We start from the raw sequence: 24,752 nt of genomic DNA, 5'->3' as shown, positions 1-24,752 counted from the left end.
AATAATAACTCTTAGGATTTAGAAGACATTTGTAGAATCCTCAGAAGCAAAGATTTTAGTTAAAATCTTCGCTTGAGAAATATATATATAATCAACATTTGTACAAATGTTCACCATTTTTCAAAAAGAATAGCAGATCTACAAGCTCGTAGCGTGGCACTCGGTGCCGCACTATGAGCTTGTAGATCTGCTATTTTTGAATTTCTCAAAGTATAAAATAATGGTTAACATCTAAAATGACACAGTATGCGTTCCCAGATTGAATGGGCTGACCCCTGTCTCTGGATTGGAATCCACTACTGCTGGTGACCTACAATCAATCCTGTCAGAGCCTGCTTGTTCTTCCTTGCTTTCAGCCCTTCAACAGTTTTACTCTGCCTGGTGTAGTTCAACCAGGAGTTGAATTGGGCTTTTTATGGAGTAGGAGCCCAGATCCAAAAAGTTTGGATTGTAACCCGCACAGTGCCTGTACACAGTGCACTTCAGCCGCCGAAGTTACATGAACTATTTACATTGAAAATATTACTCTAAAAGTTATTGACAGCCCGCTTATTGTCAAAATAGTAGTATCTCTAAGTAGTTTAGAGGTATTCCCAGTACATTAGTCACGATCCGTGCCTTGTTCTGTCTCCCTGTTGTGTTTTCTTGTGTTCATTGTTTCTTAGTTAGTGTGGTTGCCCGAATGGGCAACCAGACTATTGTTATAGATAAACTTTATTCTTTCGCTCTAGATAAACAATATTTCAAAGCGGTATTCCTCCCACAGTTTATTTTTCCCAATTTAGTGGCATATGTCAAAATGACCGGCTTCATCGGGAATCGTGCGCTTGTACTTTGCTAAGAGATTGGTTAAATAGTTTAATTGATATTGATTTATTAGTGCATTAAATGTCCCCATCCACTTTAATGGAAAAGTGAAAAAACTCAAATTCAAGTATTTTTTTCTCTGAAACCGTTAGGGCTAGAGTTACAAGACTTGGAAGGGAGGTTCATAATTTAGTGCAAAATTATTAAAAGAAAAATTATATCATTCGGCCTCATGGTGGCGCTATAGCAGCTCAGTTTACGTTTTTGGCCTATAACTTTTGAACCGTAGGTCCTAGAATAAAAGTCTTTTTCCCCCTAGATTCCTTGGGCCATGACGCAACTCCCCATATAGGCCACGCCCATTTGCGTCAGGATAGATTTTCCGCCATTTTGAATTTTCTTCAAAACACACTTTTAGCTCCTCCTCCCACATATTTTCTCCAAATTTCACAAAAATCGGTACACATGATCTCTGGACCCATGCGATAATCCGGAGTGAAACAGAATTTTGATAGTCCTTACCGTTCGTCCGTAATTGGCTTCCAAAGTTAGTGGGAGGGGCCCGTTTTACCCAAAATGCCAAAAATCACGAACAAAACGTCCAATCGATCCCAAATTTAAATCACATGTCGAGGTTGGCTTACTCAACAAATCACCAAAAGCATTTCCACTTTGATCCATAGGGGGCACCACAACTGCGCAAAACGTAACCGTTTGATGTAAAAACATGATTTTTGGGGGGATCACTCCTCTCAAAATGAAAAGCAGGTGATCTCAGGAGTTACAGGACGATGTCATTGGCCCGCTACATTTGTGGGAGGGGCCTATTTATTTAGTGGGAGGGGCCTATTTCTTAAAATCAAAACGCCATGTATCATGAACGCAGGATCCAATCATCACCAAATTCGAATGGCACGTCGCGCGGCCTCCGACGGTATTCCTCCAAGCGTATTCCTCAAGTCCCGGCGGCGGCGACCTGAGACCGGCGTCGGCGCAACCACACTTTGCAATTTCCCAGAATTGCGACGCGTCTAGTTATAGTTAGTGTTTTACTTTACAGTTGTGTTCTGTCATTAGTAGTTATCTCCACCTATGTTCTGTTTGTCCCCTAGCCTATCCCTGTGTTGATTGTCAGTTTAGTTCACCTGTGTCTAGTTAGTCCTGGTCTATATATATTCCCCTGTGTTTCATTTCTTTTCAGTAAGTTGTTTGAACGTTTTCTGTGAGTGTTAATAACTAGCATTGAGTCCTCGTATTCAGAACATCTACCCTAGTGTTTCCCAGTGTAGTTTCCTAGTGCTCTTCCTGTTTTCCTCCTGTTCCTTCCCTGAGTTCTGACTGCCTTTTGTGTTTTGACATTGCTTGTACCTGGCCTTCGGTTTTTGCCTTCCTCTTCTGTTTAGAGACTTAAATTTGACCTGCCCTGACTCTGCCTCATCCTGCATTTGGGTTGTCTGCTCTCCTGACTCACAACGTGACATTTTTACTTGATTCCATTCTATACAGTAGTCAGGGGTAGCAGCATTTCTCTCTCTAAAAGCTACAGGAAAACTCTGTTTATTTGAATCATATTCAAATGATGAATTACTGTCAACTGAACAGGTCATGTTTGTTTTGACAACACTTTGTACTTTCTACTGTCGCTCCCGATTCAAATGGGATGCACCATCACCACCTATCTGTTCTGATGGCCTCAACATATTATTATATTTTAATCTAATCAGATTGCTCTATTGGAATGATCGATCAATAGATATTTTAGTCTACAAAGTTTGTTTATTGCTGAAGAGTTTGATTAGCTACTATCTGCATGTATTGCATAGATCTAAAGTCTCTGCAGTCGCAGTAAATGTTTTCTGTTTAACACCAACAATTTGACTGGGGTCATCCCCCTGAGGTCTTAATACTTGGTAACCTCCTTTTTGCCTCTTCATGAAATCTCCTTGCCGGAAATAGCCGATCTACAAGCTCACAACACATTGTGTCGCGTTGTGACCCACTGAGTTTGTAGATCTGCTAATTTAATTTCAGACGGATCTTCATTGTTCACCTACCATGACATGCCAAGAATAGGGACACCACGGATCATGTGGTCAAAGCAACTGGGAATCCCAGACAAAATTATGACACTTACTTACTGTGTGTGTGTGTGTGTGTGTGTGTGTGTGTGTGTGTGTGTGTGTGTGTGTGTGTGTGTGTGTGTGTGTGTGTGTGTGTGTGTGTGTGTGTGTGTGTGTGTGTGTGTGTGTGTGTGTGTGTGTGTGTGTGTGTGTGTGTGTGTGTGCTTCCTACCCACCCACCGTAGGATTGAACTCATGACCAGATGATAGAGCCACTGACCGACAAGTCTCTCTCGCTTTTTGCAAAAGAGCCGTTCGTGTAATGCTGACATGAGTGGATGCCTCGCCTCCATTGGGGGCAAAGGCTATGGCTCCGCCTGATAGGGCCAAGGTAAGCAGGACGACACCCAGCATTGGTGACATCATCAGTCTTAAAGAAAGGTTGTAAGCAATTATTAAGAACAGCTCTTGTTTAGACTTTAGACAGATATAATTAATAACAGATTATCAACATGATAACAAATGATTAAAAAAAGTGTAATTTGCTCTTCACCTGATACTCTTGCTGAAATTCTGATACTGTTTTAATGGCACATTATAAGGCTTTTGATGACAGGTGAGTCAAACGGTACATTAAAAGACCTGATACATTTAATTTAAATAAATGTTTGGGTGGCGCAGTGGCCCACCACCGCAGCAGGCCTGATGCACTCATTGGAGTGCACCTTGCCTGGCCAGGCACTCCAACTGGCTATGTTCCAGGTTGGGAAGCCGCATGAGGAGGAGCAATAGAGATGGCCATCTCTATTGCTGCATTAGCGACCCCTACAGGTTGGTCAGGGTGCCTGTTCAGTTGGGTGTGGAGATGAGAGGAATAAGTATCCATCTGCACTATGCCAATTTGCTGCTGGCTTCGGCTGCATCTGTGAAACTATAAGGCATTGTAGGCTATAACATTGTAACGTCATAACTTGTCCTAGTGATGACCAATCATCTATAAAAGTTTGCTCTGTTGACTCAAGGCTTACCAAAAATACCAGCATAATTGTCCAGTATAAACAGAAAAGGCCTGCACAGTGCCCGCGGGCATTTTCTGTTTACTGTCCTAGTGATGACAACATGCCACAATACTTTTCGCAGTGTTCCCTGTCCAAAGATTTGTCTCCTACTGTATGTGTGTAATGCAGTCCTTTATAATATCCCTGCCTCCCTTTTCATACATGCACACAACACCAGAACATTGTCAACACATGCCCCATGACAGACAGAGGGAGCGACATGCATCCTGGTGGAGATTTGTGTTCTATTGACTGCACCTTTGTTAATTATTCCATCAGTAAACTTTGTTGAATTAAGCATTGTCAAGCAACTCATGACCCGATTGATATTTGGCATAAAGGTTAGCCTACTAATTTTCTTCTATCCCCTTAGCGTAGATATTGTAATGACCGGTAAATGATGTCAATATCAGTCTATTTGTCTGATTTCCATGGGCAGCACTTGGGAAATATACCAGCCGTGTACGCTTCTGGGACGTGTCTGCACAGAGGGATAAGCCAACAGAGAGACAGGCATGTGGGATCATGGGTCTCAACAGAAATAGTGTGGAGAGCAAAGAAAACGAGAAGATGGAGAAAGGAAGTAAAAGTTTTGGTAGAACATCCCACAAATCAGGGTGAATACCCTATACACTGCAGTTAAATCCTGAGTGTTAGTGTGAGTGATGGAACCACAGGTCCATTTGATTACAGGTATACTCTCAAAGTTACAAAATTGGATAAATCAACACTGATTTTACTTTGTATATTGATTTCATTTCCACAATTCAGTTGCCTAAAGATATGAAATCTTTAAAATGTGTCCTACCTTTAACTTACATCTTGACTGAGGTGGACTTAATCAGGTTTGGCACGAGCAGCTAATTTAGGATAAATGTCTTCCTCATATTTGCCTAATGTGTTTTGTACTGCGGTTCGTTCTGTACATTAGACCTATGACAAACCGTTCCCTATTGTTTGAATGAAAATTAATCACACTATCAATGAACTGATGACTCATGGACTTCTTCTGTAAGGGTTTGATGTTCATTGCAATTGCCTGAAGATGGTGACAGAGAGGTGAACTGGAAGAATGACAGTGCTGTTTATTTACATTCTCAATTGTCAACAAGGATGGGAACATTATAGTGAGTATTTGTTGTATTTATGAGAGGTGCCCTCTAGTAATTTTGTCTCTATAAGAAGACTTCTATGGGTCTCACAGTCGAAAGTCATGGGAACTAGTTCATGCAAATGCAGTCAGAGGGATTGATTGTACATCCAACAATACAGTAGGTGCAGGATAAAAAACTGAATATCCACACACTTGCTCCCAAGGTGAAATGTATTATAAATGGTCTTTGTCAGGTACAACATGTACCTGACAAAGACCATTTAGGGTGAAAAGTTATGTACATACATTCAAAAGCCTTCAGCAATATTTATTATGTGTATATTTATTAAAGTGTGGTCCAGGTACCCTCATGGCTCCTTGAGGGGGTTTCAATTGGTCCCTTCCGGGTGTGTAACTCTGGGTCCATTTGGTTCCATTTGTACACTCTCAGAGTTATGGGGGTCCTTGAAAATAAAATGAACCACTGTGCTTCCAAGTCGACCACCCCACCCATGACCCAAAATTGCATTGCTTTATAAAACAAAATGGCAGACGCCAGATTAAATGGATTTGGAACAGAGCCCTAATTAGTTTAATTGGTAAGAGCTGTTGACAAGAAAAGACAATAGTTCACATGGTGTTGGTCACAAACACATCCATTTGTGCACGCAGGCACAAATGGATGTGCACACACACACACACACACACACACACACACACACACACACACACACACACACACACACACACACACACACACACACAACACACACACACACACACACACACACACACACACACACACACAGCATGTAATACAGCTTTCACTGAATCATTCGTCGTTTATTTTTTTCTCTAATGTGTTTTATAAGGACTTTAATCAATACAAACACACACACAAGTGCATGCAATCTAAACCCACATCAAATGAGGTTAGCTATCAATGTGGAATTGTATGGGATTTGATTTAGGATTTACACTAAGTATGGCCGTGAGAAATGTAAACCCCCAGGGCCACTAAATGTTTGAGGCAAGACAAACATTCCTGTACTTCAGCCAAGTCTAGAATCGCTCCTGGAGAATGAGTCATGCTAGAAAACTAGAGAACTGACGCAGTAGAATCCCTCCTGAAGAATGAGTCATGCTACTACTAATACAAGATAATTTATAGAATCTCTCCTGGAAATAGCCATGCTAGAATACTAGAGAACTGATCTATATCAGTTCTCTAGTTTCTAGGAATGCTGGAGCAGTGGTTTCCAAGCACGGACCCATTTTTGTGTTTACTACATTTTTTTTTAATGGGGAAAAATATACTTTTTTAAAACGTTTAAAACATTTTGAAAATAGCAGATTTACAAGCACACAACGTGCCCCGATGCGATGGGTTGTGTGCTTGTAGATCTGTTATTTTCACAATTAAATAGGGCTTAAGTGTTTAATTCATAATGCATTTTTAAGTTTGTGTCCCGGGGAGACACAAAATTTCTCTTTTGGGTCTTGCGCTGAAAAGTTTGGAAACCACTTTGCAAGAAAACTGATATAATCAATCCTGGAATGAGCCATGATGAGCCAGAGAACTGATCAGTTCTTAGGAATATTGGGTGGGGCAGTGTGTGTGGAGGTGGGGCTTCTGCAAGTGTCTTTAAAACAGTAGGAAGAGGTGCAGAAAGGGACAGAACTGGAGCGATGAGTGACTTCTACAACAAGATAAAGAGGCTGGAAGAGCAGCACTTTGTATTGCATGCTTGAGACTTCATCTCCACATGTGAACACAACAAACAGCACAGGGTGAGTGCCTTCAACTGCGATTGAAGTTTAAAATCATTCACAGCAACAGTGGAAAAATGTGCCTGAATGTACTCAGAAAAATCATTATGGGTCCATTTGGTTCCATTGGTACTCATTCAGTACTCAGTTCATTTTATGTGTAGGCTACTGACTTCTGAAATTCTGTGTATGCATGATGAATGTATACTACAACTACTATGCCATCTCTGTAATTGTATGTTTTGATTGGCATCATAATAGAGCATCGCAGTTGCGGCCACTTCCGGGTTCCACTGCAAAATACTCAATGCATTTTTCCCATTGACATTTCCAAAAATATTTATATCAATTAATTTAAGCCTAGAATCAAGCCATCCAGGGTCCTGGTGAATCATGACCATAAAACGTTTGATTCTGTGAAAAAACTTTTTTGAAAACGGCAAAACAAAGGGTATTTATTGCGAACGCGGAAGGAGGCGCGGCAAAGCCGCGCCTCCGACCAAGTGGAGCTTACTATATCATCGTGCTTGCGTTGTGTGTCTGTCCCATATTTATGGTCCTTCCGTCTGTGTTCACGCTCTCATTCTCTCATTGGCTCGCACCCCCATGTGACTCGAAACTCCGTGCTGAAATGCCAGCAGCTGCACTGCCTGTATACAGCCGACAGAGTGCGGCAGAGTGCACTACTACAGTGTGGTTGAAATATGGCAGCCACAGTCAATCTGCGTTCGCCTCCAGCGTTCGCTCGTCTTACTTGTTCAATATAGTATATCATATAATTAAATATAAAATAAAATAAATCACAGAAAAAAATGTTTTATGGTCATGATTCACCAGGACCCTGGATGGCTTGATTCTAGGCATAAATTAATTGATATAAATATTTTTGGAAATGTCAATGGGAAAAATGCATTGAGTATTTTGAAGTGGAACCAGGAAGTGGGCGGGAACTGCGATGCTCAATGGCTTTATGACATTATGATGTCATAACAGAGCATCATGTTAATGATGCTATAAGTTATCGGGGAAGACTTTACACAAGTGCACTTCTTGCCCATTATCTTTGTTTTGTTACATTCATGTTACTTTAGTAAGAAACTGTTGCTGCAGAAGTCATCTGTATTTTAATTTTTAGCGTTGCATGAGTGTACCCATGCTGGTGTTGTCGATTTGTTTTCCCCCCATTATTATTTATATAAGGTTCAGATTGATACAGGCATGGAACAGTTGTGCTGGTGACGGACCCAAACAGATTTAGGTAGTGACCTACTTTTTAAGGTGTGCTTGTAGGATTACAAATTGGTTTCTGACGTTTTCATTGGAATACCTGCCAGGTCCAGTAACACAGTAAGAAAGAACATAATGTGACCATGCTGGCAAAAGAGAAATGAGCTAATAACATTGTTCTATTTTCCACAGCCTAAAAGCTGATTATTATTGTACTTTTAATGTTTTTTTTTGTTAAAGAAAAAAAAGATAATAGGCTTATCACATTTAGGCAATAAAACCTATAAGTCTGGACAATCATTTAAGGAAGGTACAAGTGCCAGACAGACAATAAGAGCATATGCTGTAGCCCAGGTTTATATACAGTTGTGCCAGAGAGTGGGACTCATTGCTGTTATTTATGTGAATGATCACTGCTATTAGGAAACATCTGCATCACATATTGTTGGGCATGTCTTCAGTGATTTATATAAGGCATAATGTAGACTGCATTTCATTTAATTAATGGCCAATTGTGGAAATGGCTCTAAGCAGGTAACATACTATTTATCAGAGGGATTACCAGCACTCATGGAAATGTCCTTGAGGGACTTTTTACTTTGTTGGCACAGGCAGCATGCAGAACATCTGTAAGTATGCTGCCTGTGCCAACTAAATAAAAAGTGCCTAAAGGACATTTCCGTGGGTGCTGGTAATCCCTCTGATTGTAAAGAACATTTCTGGACCATGCACCCAGTAAATAAATAAAGAAACCAGTATATGTCGTGCCTGACAAAAGGGTCTACTGTACATTTCTCAGTGGAAGAGTAAGGAGATCACCTCCTTACAGTAGCTATATTACATTAATATACTTTGATTGAATGGCATACATTTGCAGAGGGAATTCACTAGAATACGGCGTGTTTAAAAGTCACGTCAGTGTTGCATCATGTCTTTTCTGCATGTGTATCATGTAGTGTCAAGCTCACTGGTTAAGTGTGGGTGCGTGTTGTGTTTGATTTGTTATGATTATGGAGGGACAGAGGCACAAATATTCAAATATTTCTTAATGAAAGGGGCATGCAAATCTGTGTGTGTGTGTGTGTGTGTGTGTGTGTGTGTGTGTGTGTGTGTGTGTGTGTGTGTGTGTGTGTGTGTGTGTGTGTGTGTGTGTGTGTGTGTGTGTGTGTGTTTAGTTTTTTCTACTCCCTCCTGTTGTGACTGACTGACAGGTCTGAGGTCTTGTTGTCCTAGTCTAGTCTTCTTTGTTTTTCTCTTGTCTGCTTCTTTTCTCTTTCTTCAGACTGCACCCCGGCCCAGTGTTATAACTGAAAGAGGGGCACACTACAAATCATTAACCTATGAACTCAGTTGGAACAAGTCAATTCCTTTCAAATAATAAGCTAATATAAAAAAATGTATTTTGATTTAGTTCAAAGTGACTTCCACCTAATCTAACACTCCTTGATAATCGTCTAAGCATGCACGGTTGCAAAAGAGCTGGTATGTGGAGAAGGAACAGGCTTTGACATGCAGTTTTCACTGATGAGTAACGGCTCCAAGGGGCAAGAAATTGTTTGTGTGATTCTAGCGTGGAACAATTCTAAAGAAGAGAAGACCGGGGTCACGTGCCCACCTTGTTGTTGGAATGCTAGGCAGTTGCCCATGGCCGTTTTCAGTAATTGCAGCATTCACAGTATTTTAACTCCAAGAGTGTACAAATGAAACCAAATGGACCTGTAATGGTCCATAAATTAATGCTAAAGGACTGATGCAAGACTCATCTTTGATGGTTTTAGAACAGTATATGAATGTTTCCTTAAAACGATCCCTGGCAAATATGCCTTAATAATTATAATTGCCCTCTATAACTAAAATAAAATAAATAAACACCTTAAAGGGATACTTCACTTTCCGCCGGGGGACACATTTAAAAAAAATATTAAAAATAAATGAAAAAAGTTATGGAAAATTCATGGCCCCCTCACACATTAGTAGGACACTGCGTGTCGTGAGGGGGCCATGAATTTTCCATAACCTTTTTCATTTATTTTTAATATTTTTTTTAAATGTGTCCCCGGCCCGAAAGTGAAGTATCCCTTTAAATATTGTATTTATTTTAGAAACAGTTCATCTTTTACTCAAGTTGATGTCATTGTGCAAAAAAAACATTTAGAATATTGATTTGATGCTCATATTAACCTTAGGAAGTTGGTTTTCATTTTCACATGTATTCCACAAATTCCATAGGGCCCTTTTAAAGGAGTTGTTCACCCAAAAAAATCAGTGTATCTCTGGCAGGAGACTCTTAGGAGACTCTTGAGTCTCCGCCGGTCATCAAATTATTGGTTCAGGAATGCGACAAAAACAAAGAAATCTCCATGAATTCTAGGTTTGATGGGGTTGATAGAAAATAAGTAATTGTTTGGGTGAACTACTGCTTTAAATACTGGTGATCACAAATATATAAGCTGTATATTGTATATTGCTTAGATATTTTAAATTGATCATTATTTCTCATTATTGTATCAGCAGCTGACATTGGTACTGGTTTGATGTCAAATGTAATATTGTTTCAACATGATGTATTATCTTCATATCAACATTACGTCACCTTGCTAAAATAATAGCCTGTAATGTTTCTAAACATTTTCAGAAAACTGAAAAACTGAACCAAAACAAACTGTATGATGTTTCTTAATCATTTCACCCAAAAATATTATAGCAATATATGTCTATTAACATACAAATAACACTGTCTGTCAGTTATGTAATACAAGAGGATTAAATTAATTATTTGTGTTTTGACTTCGGCAATTGTAAACCTGACTTAGGCCAAATGATTAATGGAGTATGTGACTTAACTCCAGATTTAGACCTAATTGTTTTTGCCTAAGTCACATTGTCTTTGTGACTTAGGCCATAAAATCTATTTTATTCATATTTAACCAGGCTTTCATTCTACAACCCCAAGCCAAGAATGTGTACATGATCAATACAAATGAACAAAGGAGACCATGACTTATTTGGCTTCATCATATTGGAGGAATGAATTATTCAGCTGTTTCCAGGCAATAGCATGTCCACTCACCATTCTCTCATCACCGTTGTCGTCATCATTACTATTAAGATGCTGTCTGATTTAGTTTTTCATGTATACACAAGTGTATGCATGTTCAGATGTTTGAGACTAATGGTGAGGGCTTAGATCATCATCATGCAAAATTATTTCTCAGCAAGAAACACGTGAAGCAATTACCTACACTAAACTACTGACTAGCTCTATAGGCCGACTATAGGCCACATGAGCACTTTAAACAGCCTACTGTAGGCTACTGTAGATTTCAAATGGCAGCTCACTTTCTATTGTACATTATACAATGACTCAATTACACTGAAGTCGGGTCCAAACATACAATAATGATCTTGTATTACTTGCTGTAAAATGTACTCATATTGACATTTTTATTTTATCTCTCTAAATTCACTATGAAGCCCAACTTTATAATGCTTTATAAACTTTATATAATGCCTTATATTCTGCTATAACACTGTATTATAGTTTATTATAATACTTTATAACAATAACCATAAAGCTTTTTATAATGACTTGTAATGTTATGTAATGTTGAGCTATTGTTGCTTTATTTATTGTAGTTTTTTTGTGGGGACTGCGGATGTAAATTAGCCTCTTTGTTAAATCCGGTGTATTTACATTACATTGATATGTGTTGTTCATTAATATGCTGTGCGTCTAAATAAACAAATAAAGTAAAGTTATAGGTCAGATTTCATAATGCTTCATGCTGGACACTAGGATATTTCTGGTAACACTTCCCATGAAGCCTATGCAAGGGATAATTGACGGCACTCTGGTCGTTGTTGAGAAATAACCCCCAGCAGGATGATCAAATCCCGAGGCGAAGCTGAGGGGTTTAGTGACATTATACGTATGTTTATAAATGCATGATTATAGAAACGGCCTTCATAGAAGTGTTACCCAATTTTCTCCTTTTAATTAATCTTTTCCGTTCCTCCACTACACTTCCTCTTCCCATTCAGAGCTCACTTCACCAAACTCTCCTCTGTTCTGTCCCACAGATGTCTGATGTACTACTGTCCTCCTCCTCTGATGGAGAACAGCTGGTCTGTCCCCTGCTACAGCTCATGAAGGAGAGCCAACACAACAGCAACACCACCAGCCTAGCGGTGGTTTGTGTCCACGGCCTGTTCTCCTGCCTGGGCATCCTGGAGAATGCCCTCATCCTGTGGGTGGTGGGCTTCCGCCTGCGCAGACGCACCGTGGCGTCCGTTTGGGTGCTCAACCTGGCCTTGTCTGACTTCCTGGCTACTCTGACCCTCCCCCTCTTCACGCACTACCTCCACAGCTCCCACAGCTGGGACATGCCGCCCGAGCTCTGCTCTGCTCAGACCTCCATCTTCTTCCTCAACATGTTCGTTTCTGCCTTCCTGCTGGCAGCCATTTCCATAGACCGCTGCCTCCTGGTGGCCAGGCCGGTGTGGAGTCAAAATCATCGGTCAGTGGCAGCAGCATGGAAGGTATGCGCGCTGGGCTGGCTGTGGGCAATAGCTAACACCTTTCCTTACCTCCTGTTTCGGGACGTCACGATGAGACAGGACAAGAGGAATTTGTGTTACCATAATTTTGCCTATCTGTCCTCCCCAGCCACACTTCAGAGGGATTGTAAGGTCCGGCACACAGCAACAGCGATCTCAAAGATGTTGCTCGCTTTCTTGATCCCCTTAGTGGTGATTGCAGGAAGCTACATTGTATTTGTTCTCAGTCTGAGAAGGAGGGCAAGGAGGAGAACACAGAGATCCCCCAGCAGGCTGCCTGATACACTGATTGTAACAAAAACAGATGACACATCAAGGATTACAAATGCTGCAGAAAGTACTAATGCCTTGCTGAAACCTCCAGCCCACACCCATGCTCAGTCCTCAAAATCGAATTCCTTGTTCCCCTCCACTTCATCATACCAGACCAGCCAGCTATCTCAAAGCTTTACCAAAATGGTAACGTCTGTAATTGCAGCATTTGTACTATGCTGGGCTCCTTACCACATCTTCTGCCTCATTGAGGCGGCAGCCTCTGTGGCCAGTCCTAATGACCGGCGACAGAAGATGTATCTGGTGGAGGTGGGGCTTCCCATAGCCTCAACTTTGGCTTTCCTGAACTCAGTCTTGAACCCCATCCTGTATGCTTTCTGCTGCCCCGACTTCTGTGTGAAGATACGACAGAGCCTAGGGGCGGTATTTGAAGGACTGTTAGAGGAAGGAGGTGGGAGGAAATTGTCAGTCCCAGGGATCAGTAGAAAACTGGATAAAAGGAGAGCTAGCAGTCGAGATGTGAGCTCAGCATCTCCGGTCTCTCAAGGCTGTCCTCGGTCACCCCGACAGTGTACTCACAATCCTTCCACATTATTGTCTACCCATCCTCAACACTGTTTCAAAGCCAGGGAGTTGGAGATGGTAGAGCAAACAGAAATGAATGGGGAAGGGACAACCCAACCCGATAGCTGAGCGGTTATATAGGACGCATACCACATAGGCGGGTGCATATATGAAAAAAGAGCATCTTACCCCCAAAAAATTGGAACAAAAGGTTTCTCAACTGTTTTTTGTAGTATGTGGTGTCCTGAATAACATACTAAAAGTCTACCAAAGTTTGACCACTTTTAAGGTGTTATTTTCAAGATGGCGTCCAAGATGGCCAAAAAAACGTTAAAATAGCTTAATTCCTTCATTATTTATCCTAGACAAGTACTTTTTGTGTCTAACCCTATGTTTTGGGGGCCTGGGAATCCATTGGACTTGTCCAAATTGCAGAGATACAATTAGATAATTGTGAAATCCTATATTTTGTTTGAGACTATTAACACCCTCTGAAATGGTCACCCGTTTCAAGTTAACTTAACTAATTATATAATAAATGTCCAACAACTTGTATTTATTTTTTACTGGAACAAGGCTTTAAGATATCCTCAAAACACAACACAACTAATAGTCACAATTTGCTGAAGGTGGTGGCAGAGAATATTGTCAGTTGCAATATAGTATTGTTTTCAATATTGCCCAAACTAAACTTTGACTATACACCCCACCCAAAAACAATTTCTTGCATTTTGAACCAATCTCTCTGCACCCCTCCCCTTACCCACCCCACAGGAACTTCATAACTCCTCCCCTCATACACGAGAATATTTATTTTTCTCGTGGACAAGCGCAGTGTCATCTTGTAGACACATGATTTTGAAAAACATTGAATAGATGTTTAGAGAACTTTTTAACACATTAGGAAGGCAATCAGTGTGAGTGTGCAAAGAGGGATGGGGTGGTTATGGAGGTTAGTGTAGAGCTGTCAGAACTGGGTGCCTAGACAGAGGGGAGTATGCGGGGTGGGTCTGGTCTAGAGTTTAGTGGGCCTAGGGTTCCCCTCAGGTGGGTAGAGGGGAGTATGGGGGTTACTGGATTGCTCCCTGGGCACTTGGAGCACAGAAGAGCAAAGTTAGGAGCCAAGGAGACCCTGAGCTTCTGATCTCCCCCATGTCCGATGTGCAAAACCTCCAATAGAAATGATACGCCATTTCAACGAAGACAGTTCGGCAAACGATACATGAAAGATAAACTTCTTTGCCAGATCTCACTCCAAGTGGCTTAGGGAGCCTGCGCTCTCCTCGTTCTCAGCTCCTCCAAAAGCAAATTAGCATTTGGGATGCAAACGATTTCTAAGCCACGGCACGCTGGAGGACGGAGTGAGGAGGAGGCAGAAATTAAGGTATTGGAATTTAGCTAATGCGTGAGGCTGAGAGGAGTGTCCCTATGTCGCCTGGCTCACTGGATAGTCCCACTGGTCCCAAGTGGACCTCCACGCTGGCTCCCGAGATAGGCACTCCCAAGATAGGCACTCTTGAGTTAGCATAGGTAGCCAGTGGTGGTGGTTGTAAGACCTCCACATGTTGCAAGACTGTGTCAGGCAGACAGTCGTGTCCCTATGTATGCTGGTCCCAAATGGACCTCCTGGCGGGTCTGGCTCCTATGCCCGAGATAGGCGCTCGTGAGTGGGCATAGGTAGTGAGGAGGGTCACCCCCCCCCCCATAGTGGTGGTTGTAAGACCTCCACGTGGTGGTGCATGACTGTGTGTCAGGCAGACAAGGGTGTCTATGTCAGACTGGCTCACAGGAGAGTTGGTGGTGGCTGACCATTAATATTCCCAGGGGCCCCCAGTGACTTATCATTATGGCTCAGAGCGTCCTCTCCCCTCTCCAGAACAGCTCCAGAAGAAAAAATTGGTGTATGCTGAAAGCAATGCTTGTTTGTTGGATAGCAGCAGGGACACAGCCCCTTATGGGCGTGGAGGTCGGTTAGATTGGGATTCTATGGGGAGACTAGGGCCCAGGGCGTCATGGGCTGTCCCCTATACGTACCTTCTTGCTGTTACAATTATCCAGAAAAAAAGATCAAGGTTCAAGCTTATTGCCAGCAGTACCAATCACAAAACAAAGAAATGTGAAATAAATTTTGCACTAAAACCTCACGCAACTACTCACAGGAATAAGGAGATGTCTGTGACAAGCAAATCTGAACCTTATCCATGCCACACTCCTCCACCACCCCTGCCTAGAAACCCAGTAGAAGACACTAGATACATGTTGTGATAGCTCTGTACTGACTTGCACACCCTCTCTAGGCCCACAAGTGGCCATTTTTTTCCTACTGAGTGTAGCGTTGTGAGCTTGTATATCGGCTATTTTCACAATGTTTGCCTCTTTCTTACCTAATATTTGAGATAATATATATAGATAATATAGTCTTAAGAGTAATTCAATTGTAACTTTAGAAATGTGCAGATACCCTGTATATACACTTATACTGTATGTTGGTTTGTTTACTGTTGAGTGAGAAAACAATGTTGCACATTAAGCTACCATCTGGGGACCCCCCAAAATCATTTGGGGGACCCCCAGTTTGGGAACCAGACACCTTTACAAACAAATTGGTGAAGACATTTCTCGGTAAGGAATTTCTTCCAAGATTTGTGTAATATTCCCAGTCTATTACTTGGCAGCCATGTTTTTACAAATGTCACAGTAACACCCAGTAATAATGAATTTATTCCTTATTGGTATCCAAAGAAATTTTGAAAGCTTCAACAGAATGTGAATTACACGTGTAGGTGATGAATTCACCAATCCTGGGCATTATGGCGTGTAGAAAAGGGAGAAATGTCCAATTACATTGTTAAATATGCTTATAACAATTGCTTCAATATTTAATTGTACTTATAATCACTTGACTATAATGTATATATGCTAATTGGATTCCTAGATCACCAAAACATGGGGTTAGGCACCATAATTACTTGTGTAGGGCAAATAATGAAGGAGTAATGGTCTTTTAAGGAACTGGTGGCGGCCATCTTGGAAATTTGACATTTCTAATGATCAGATTTTGGTAGACTTTTGATATGTTATTAAGTACACCTGATACTACGATAAACCATTAAGAAACCTTTTGTTCCAATTTTTTGGGGGTCAAACCATATTTGCACCCGCCTAACATGGGCTCAAATGACTGACAGTCCCCGGTTTGATTCCCAGCCGACTGGACCATTTGCGTATGTGTTTCCTGTCTCTCTCTCCACGCCACCAATCAAAAAGTACCCCAAAATAACTTAAAGTTTGATTATGTATTTTCTTTTGTGAAAGAAATGTTGTCCAATCTGTAAGGGAGGGTATGTTAATACAATATGAATTGAGGTGGTTGTATTTGGTCTCCCTGCTGTTCTATTGAGACATTTAGATCCTGTGTAGATGATGGCATGATCCTGTTTCTGGCCTGAAGGTCAAAATTCTATTTCTCCCCAGAGCAAGCAGGCAGGTTCTATTCAGTGGTAAAAATGTCAGCACTAGCTCAGGAGATCTGGCTTCAAATCCGGGTTAGAACAGGAAACACAGAACACTACATACTTAGTGCATCTTTAAGAAATAAAAGTGGAAGTTTCATTTAACTTTGATTAAAGGGTACAGTATAGATAAGATTTCTTTATGAAAATGAATCAAGTAAAGAAAAATAATGCAGGCACAGAGCTTTTAAAATCACAGTATTGCTTTTCCCCAAAACAAATAGCGTTTTATGGGGCGATCCTATTAGCTGAGTCATAACACACATCACATGGGTTCTAATGCTTGACAGCAAGTCCCCCCCCCCCAAAAAAAAAACGTACAAATACAATGTAATGTATATATGACAGCAGTCCTTATCTATCCATTTTCATTGGATTCAGTTGGATTTGTTAATCGCTTTTAAATATTGCAGACTATATCCCTTTGGGTAACAGGATAGGTGGGCACCAAAATATTCTGGGCGCGAGGGAAAACGGGGAAAAATACCCACTCTTCCGGGTGCCCACATTTCCCTAGTACCCACTCTTCCTAGTGCCCAGTTATCCCGGTGCCCACCTTTCCTGGTGCCCACTCTTCCTAGTGCCCAGTCTTCTCAAAGATATGGTGCCCAGATGTCCCTAGTGCCCACCTATCCTGTATCCGGCCTTTGCTGCCTCATGGAGGTAACGAATAATGAAACAATGAAACGTATGTAAAAGAGGTGTTGCAACATCTAGTGGCTAAATGTTGTCTTAAGTTGTGCCCCTTTAAAGTGCAGTAACCTACTGAATGAAATGAATGATGAATATAATGTAAGCCATTATTGTTTCAACTAGTCGTGTTTGGTGTGTGCGATGATCGTGATGATTTGTCTCAGGTGACTGATATTTGTTTAAGTGTAGTCAAATTATTTATCGGATAACTTCAGTGTACAGTATGTGACTGTTTGTAGCTATCCATGTGTTTTGTACCAGTTTTAACTGCACATTGTATATACATTTAATAAACTGTTTATCTTGTAAAAAAAAAAAAGGAGAAATTTAGAGCCTGGTTTATGGGTTCGATTAATTATCTGATATAACTCTGCCATCTTTGCTGCCTCATGCTGTTTAAAGCTCCAGGCAAGTTTTCACTCCAGGCAAGCAAATTCTATTATTATACACACCCAAATCGTACCCACGTGTGACAGTGTTGTGAAGGCATGTGCAATCAAGACTTCCACCACTAGGGAGCAGTCTAGTATTAAATTACGCATAAAGGGAGTTAACCTAAATTTGTGTTTTTCAGGACCTGTAATCCTGGAGCTTTCAAAGAACATTGTTGAACTTCTGGCCCCCTTTCAGTTTGATTGGATTTGATCAATATAAATAATGATTATTTCTTAAGTCTACCACCACAATGTTCCTCATTCTGCCTCTGTGGCCACACACGTGACACACACGTGACACACACACACACACACACACACACACACACACGCACACACGCACACACACAGGTGCAATGTAGGCCACAACAGTACAGGATTACTTAGTAAAAACAACAAGATGTGCTGACCAGGAGTGGAACCCAGGGCTCACTATCCAGTCAGCTAAAGGGCCAGGCCTGCTAGTGAGTGGACATGCAGCTGTACTGAAGTCTTACAGTTGAACATCCACACGTCCCAGGAGGCTCAACTGGGGACTTGCACGACCAGAAAGGCACTAAGAGATCCCACCGATCACACCCATTTCTGATGTTAAGCTTCGATTTTACAAGGACCAGTTACAAATTGCATACTCTTTTATGCATTCCACATTTTGGTGGCATAGCAGTCAGAACGAATTTAACCCCATGTTTGTGTTGAATCTGGGTTGAACGAGATCAGTGGAGCTCCCTCTGGTGTTGTGCCTGTGTATGGCTAACCATGTCACATTAAAAAAAAGTGTCCACAAACTACACAAAAACATAATTTTCTTCCAAAGGAATGAACAAAGGACTTTCCAATCAACCATTTTCCATAACTAACTATTTTTTATCTCTTGTTGCCCAAGATTAAGTTACCATATTCAAATCTCTCTCTATATGTTAATAATCATGCTGTCCATTTATGATTTTTCCACTGTTTTGGATATGTAAATGTTTTACACTGCACGTATTAGATTTTTTTACCTTATTTGTTGTTCCACCCACTAATTAATAACGTGACCTGTGGGTGTCTATTTATGTGGGTGGGTTACACACATCTCGAGTTTGACCCGATGAAGAGCCTTGGTTCGAAACGTTGTCAACAAATTACATTGTAGCAGATGAGTGTGCAGGTTTTATTGACTTAATATGGGCCATCCTCAGGGCCCAGGGGGAGCATGAAGCTGCACAGCAAATTCTATGGCTGTTGCAGGAGTGCTGGATAGATGTACTGGATCAACTGACCAACATACTGTAGCCATACAGAGCCCAGCCTAGCAGGAGTAACGGCCTGCCCAGTCACACCAGTGATCACATTATAACAGTGATATTAAACGTATTTGAATGGAAACCAAGTAAATGTGTAAGTAGGCCACCATAGGGTATACAGTTCAACTTTGGTGAAGTTTGATGCAAATTCACACCGTCAACCTCGGATAGGTCAGGAACAATACCATAGGTATTGTACTTTTAGCGACTCCACCAGATGCACACAAATGTTTATTCAGTCATCATTTGTGCCAAGTAAGTAGCTAAAATGTTTTGATGATTTATGTGCATCAGATCTTTAAACTTTGTGTAATTAAAAATTCTTGCATGTGCTACTATAAAACAGGAGTTATATCCTCTCTATCTGTCTCACACTCTGTTTCTCTCTGGGATCTATATTGGAAACAAAGGAAAATTGGCATGAAGTGTAGTCAACAACGTGGCGGGTGGGCGTGGTGACAAATGTGTGGTACTTTCCAGACTGGAGAAGGGCGAGTACCTGTGTCAAAGTGTTGAGGTGGGTTGGATTAGGCTGACTTTATTATTACTATTAATGTGTGTCTTGCAGGTGATTCAATCATGACCAATCAAATGATCGCTTTTCATTAGCTTAAAAATCTGCGTGCTGGGCTCAACTGCGTACTGATAATTTTCAGTGTCACAGAAGAAAGAGTAAGAACAAACTGATGTCATTGTGAAGGAACTACAGATGCCGATGTCTGGATTGGATGTCTGCTTCAAATAGCCTACACTGGACTATTAAAGGCAAAAGACCAACAAACAGCTGCATAGAAAAGAACAGCTTGCTGCAATACCTTGATAAAAGAACCAAAAAGAGACCTCTGACTTAAAATGACCAGAGCTTCCTCTAAACAATCTAGACTGGACCCTGATGCATTTGTCTGAGTTCTGGGGAAAACTCGCAGAAAATAGCCGATCTACTAGGTCACAAAAGAGCTTGCAGAACAGAAAATATACTAGTATAGAGCCCTGAGGGACTCCGGTCAACCAAGCATAATGGTGTAAGTCAGGGGTTTTCAACAGGTGGTCCGTGGACCACTTGTGGTCCCTGAAGGTATTGCATGTGGTCCCTGACCATGTTGCAATATGTTTTTTTCTTCTTGTTCCATGGAACAGTGCATATTATCGACCTGGTGATCTATGATGACATGTCAATGTTGTCAGTTTCTGGGAGGTCGGAGGTCAAGAAATTCCACAGAAAATGGAATTAGAATCCCAAGAAGGGGAAGTATATACCGGATTGCCTGATGGAGTCATCATTATTAGGAAATGTGGCCATATAATTGCATGTGTCTGTGTAGTCCATGGACCACTGGTTGAGAAACAGTGGGATGTATCATGGAATGCATGCATACAGTAGCAAGTGTTAGCAAAGCACTAAAATCGGTGACCCGCACTTGTTTTTTTCCATCTCAGGAACATTGCCAAGTTAAGGTCGATTGTTTCCCATTCAGATCTTGAAATGATTATACATGCCTTTGTTTCCTCTCGCCTTGATTATTGCAATTCAATTCTCACCTGCCTCAATAAGACATCCATAGACCGCCTCCAATTTATTCAAAATACTGCTGCAAGACTATTAACTAGCTCAAGCAGAAGGTGTCACATCACTCCAGTTTTGGCATCTCTGCACTGGCTTCCAGTAATTTTCAGAGTTCAGTTCAAGGTCCTGGTGCTGACTTTTAGGGCTCTGCATGGCCAGGCACCTGCATATGTAACTGACTTGCTGGAACCATATGCGCCCAGCAGGTCCCTGAGGTCAGCAGACCAGGGTCTATTGGTCATTCCTCATACCAGGTTAATCACCAAAGGTGACAGAGCTTTTCAGTCTGTAGCGCCTAGACTCTGGAATGCCCTCCCGTGTGGCCTGAGAGCTGCAGCTTCTGTGACTATTTTTAAGAATCAGCTAAAAACTCTGTTGTTTCTACAAGCTTTTGGGTAATGTCACTGAGGCTTCTCCTCCAATGCTGAAATATGTCTGCTTTTGTTATTGTTTTCTCTGAGATGCATTGTGTTTTTGTTCTGTTTCCTTTTCATTTGATTGTTTTTTGCTGTATTTATTTCTGTTTATGTAAAGCACTTTGTGAGTCCTCTCTGTGAAATGTGCTATACAAATAAAAATTACTTACTTACTTACTTACTAATCTTAGCTCTAATCTCACCCAACACAACAGTGGTCCCCAGGTTGATTCTTAATCAGGGTGGTGGTCCCTCGTTCACAATCAGTTGAAAACCATTGCTCACCATGAACAGCCAGGTATTTATTTATATGTGGGGAACACCTCAACCACTGGTAGGTGGAGTATTACATTTTTGGGCGGTGAAACCGCCCCTATAAGTGAGATTTGGAAAAATGTACATTTTCCTGCGCTGTGATCTGGGCCCAGGAAATTTGTAGAATTATCCTGCGCTGTGATTGGCCAATCACAGCCTATTCAGGACTGTGATTGGCCAGTGTCACATGACACATGTGCATAGCCCTATATAAGCAACCATAACTTGAAAAAAACCAAAAATTTGTTTTTTTCAAGTTATGGTTTTGTCCATCATAAAGAGTGTTTCAATAAATGTATTTATCCTTTGTACATGATTGATCGACTCCATTCAGTATTGTGATTAGCTAGCAAGACACCGCCCACTTCACACAGGGTGTGATTTTTTAAATACTTTTTACTTTCACTCAAGTACATTTCCAAGACAAATATTTTACTTTTACTCAAGTACATTTCTAGGAAGGCTGTGAAGTACTAGTTACTTTTAGGTTGGCTGTTCTTTTTTCCCCATTTTTGGGCGGTGAAACCGCCCCTATAAGTGAGATTTGGAAAAATGTACATTTTCCTGCGCTGTGATCTGGGCCCAGGAAATTTGTAGAATTATCCTGCGCTGTGATTGGCCAATCACAGCCTATTCAGGACTGTGATTGGCCAGTGTCACATGACACATGTGCATAGCCCTATATAAGCAACCATAACTTGAAAAAAACCAAATATTTGTTTTTTTCAAGTTATGGTTTTGTCCATCATAAAGAGTGTTTCAATAAATGTATTTATCCTTTGTACATGATTGATCGACTCCATTCAGTATTGTGATTAGCTAGCAAGACACCGCCCACTTCACACAGGGTGTGATTTTTTCCCCTTCTTCCATAAAATGCAATTGACCACACGCTGTGTTCTTCAAAGAAGGAAACCTATCATAGTACACACTCTACACTGGGATCTACAGCATGGGTATTCAACAGGGGTTCTGTGACCTCTAGGCGGTCCTCTGAGTCACTGCAGGGGGGCCACCCATTTTCTTTTCGGATACTTTTTTGTTTTGTTTTATATGTCTGAAAATATGCATGAATCCAACATTAGCAAATATAAATTGTAAGAAAGACTACCCAACTCTACCCCCCAACAGTAGCAATTTGGGCAACAGATAAGTTAAACAATATAGACCCAGTCTAGTAAAAGTGTACATACTTCATATAATTACAAATATGAATGATGCATAGATGAGCCCTAATAAAAAGCCTGTCAATAGAACCTACTGTAGCAAGTTCACACTTTTGAGTGTTACTTGCATAATGTCCTATAATGCAAACCACACTTCACACCCACATTATGTCTGAGAAGATTTCCTTCTTCTGCTGCGTGTTTTTAAAAGTGCCTTTTATACTCTGGTTTTAACAAGAAACATGGAGACTGCCATGCTCCACTAAAACGTTTTCAGACTTATCAGACTCATCTACATTGTATTGAATGAAAGCAGGGTGGAGAGCAACTGTGGTTCAGCAAGACCGATATTTAAATAAAAGAAGGGCAATTTCTCCTATGAAAGCAAACAGTCAGGTGCTTGAGCACTGGTTGGCTCCTATGTGTACACCTGATGGCCCTGCATGCTACACAGGTCACACCGTCACAGGTTAAACTGCATGCTACACAGGGACTAGGGAGTCACTTGTAACGTTGACAAAGACATTATTGCTGAATTGTCAGATGTCATGAAAGCTGTGAAGAACACACTGCTCTACTTCACCATTCTGAGGTTTGATGGCTTTCACACAAAACAGTGTTGTCTGGCATGTCGAAGTTATGTGTCTAGTCAGGAGTTTTTACCTTTCCAAAACTGCACAGAGCTGGATGGCAATTTAAATGACGATGTCTGGCTTGTGAGCTGAACAGAATTTTAAAGTTCTATGCAAGGCCACAATGTATGCGCCATTCATGTTTCTGTATGACAGAATGGAAAGCATTCTAAAAAATAAGAATATACAGTATGGGGTCCCAGCTAAGGGGTCCTTGGCCCGAAAAACGTTGAAGACCCCTAATCTACATAAAAGCAGAAATACGTCATCCACGCAAACCTATCCATATATCCACCACTGTTTCAACTCAAAACAAAACACGGTAATGGCGGCAGCAGGAGAAGAACGAACAGAGTCTGATCAGCAGCTGAATCAGCCTGACAAACCTCCAAGAACACCCCATGGCCTTATCTGAAGTCCATGTTATAAAAAACGCACACACAGACATAAAAAAAACATACATTTTCAAATGTTTGCTGTGTTTTGTTTACCGAAGACAAACTACATCGCTTACAAGGTTCTATAAATTCATTGTGAAAACATTACAGCAATGCATTTATACATATATATATATATATATATATATATATATATATATATATATATATATATATATAAATAAATGTACTTTTACTTTTACTCTTGTACTTGCACTTGCACTTAAGTATTTTTAAAAGCATGTACTTTTGAATACTTAAGTATATTTAGAAGCAATTACTTACTTTTACTCGAGTAACATTTTGACTGAGCTACTTTTACTTGTAGTGGAGTAAATTTGACCATTTGTATCTGTACTTTTACTCAAGTACTGGGGTTGAGTACTTTGTCCACCACTGGTTAGAACTACAGGGCCATATAGCCTGTTGTTATTAACTGTAAAGGGAAAACATGACTTATTTTTTATCAATTACACACCCCTTGAATCCATGGAGATTTCTTTAGTTCATGTCACATTCCTAAGCCAATAGTGGCGATGACCGGTGGAGTCTATCCGGTAGGAGAATCAAAGAGTAGGAGAGTAGGAGAGTAGGAGAGTAGGAGACTGAGCAGCCATCGGGTCATCACATTTTTGGCTTAGTAATGCGACCACAACAAAAAAATCTCCATGAATTCAAGGCTTCATGGCGTGTGTAATTAATAGAAAATAAATCCTTTTTCTTTTGGTGAACTACTCCTTTAAGCTCTTCCAGAGACCTTTGTGTCACACTATTTTTTAATTCCTCGTTCTCTGACATAACATGTCTGAGTTCCTTCTGTGCAGACTTGATCCTGTCCTTGTCTACAATTGAAAGCTACTAGTGAAACCTTATTATTGTTAAAAT

At 40.9% G+C, this 24,752-nt stretch overlaps 2 protein-coding genes across 3 annotated transcripts in view; one reads left to right on the top strand and one right to left on the bottom strand.

The window, feature by feature from the left end:
- Positions 1-24,752, bottom strand: part of LOC308097700 (von Willebrand factor A domain-containing protein 7-like) — a 36,896-nt gene that overhangs the window by 11,025 nt on the left and 1,119 nt on the right. The window contains exon 2 of one of the 2 annotated variants that reach the window (XM_080445669.1): positions 3,108-3,297. In XM_080445669.1, coding sequence (XP_080301795.1) covers positions 3,108-3,293 — 186 coding nt within the window. In that variant the 5' untranslated portion in view covers positions 3,294-3,297. Of the gene's footprint in view, positions 1-3,103; positions 3,298-24,752 lie in introns of those variants that run through there. The other variant, XM_080445670.1, reaches the window with a different exon arrangement.
- Positions 6,695-13,562, top strand: LOC308102668 (prostaglandin D2 receptor 2-like). The gene is made up of 2 exons (XM_080452497.1): positions 6,695-6,809; positions 12,096-13,562. The coding sequence occupies exon 2, from the start codon at positions 12,096-12,098 to the stop codon at positions 13,536-13,538; it is 1,443 nt and encodes a 480-aa protein (XP_080308623.1). The 5' UTR covers positions 6,695-6,809; the 3' UTR covers positions 13,539-13,562.

This window comes from Gymnoscopelus braueri (genome assembly GCF_963280865.1).
Source record: "Gymnoscopelus braueri genome assembly, chromosome: 2".
In the NCBI taxonomy this organism is placed as follows: Eukaryota; Metazoa; Chordata; class Actinopteri; order Myctophiformes; family Myctophidae; genus Gymnoscopelus; species Gymnoscopelus braueri.
The sequence above is the reverse complement of the archived record's forward strand: the minus strand, read 5'-3'. Positions and strand labels throughout refer to the sequence as shown.

Excerpts from the sequence above, each read along its gene's own strand:
- LOC308102668 (XM_080452497.1), top strand. The coding sequence starts at position 12,096 with ATGTCTGATGTACTACTGTCCTCCTCCTCTGATGGAGAACAGCTGGTC.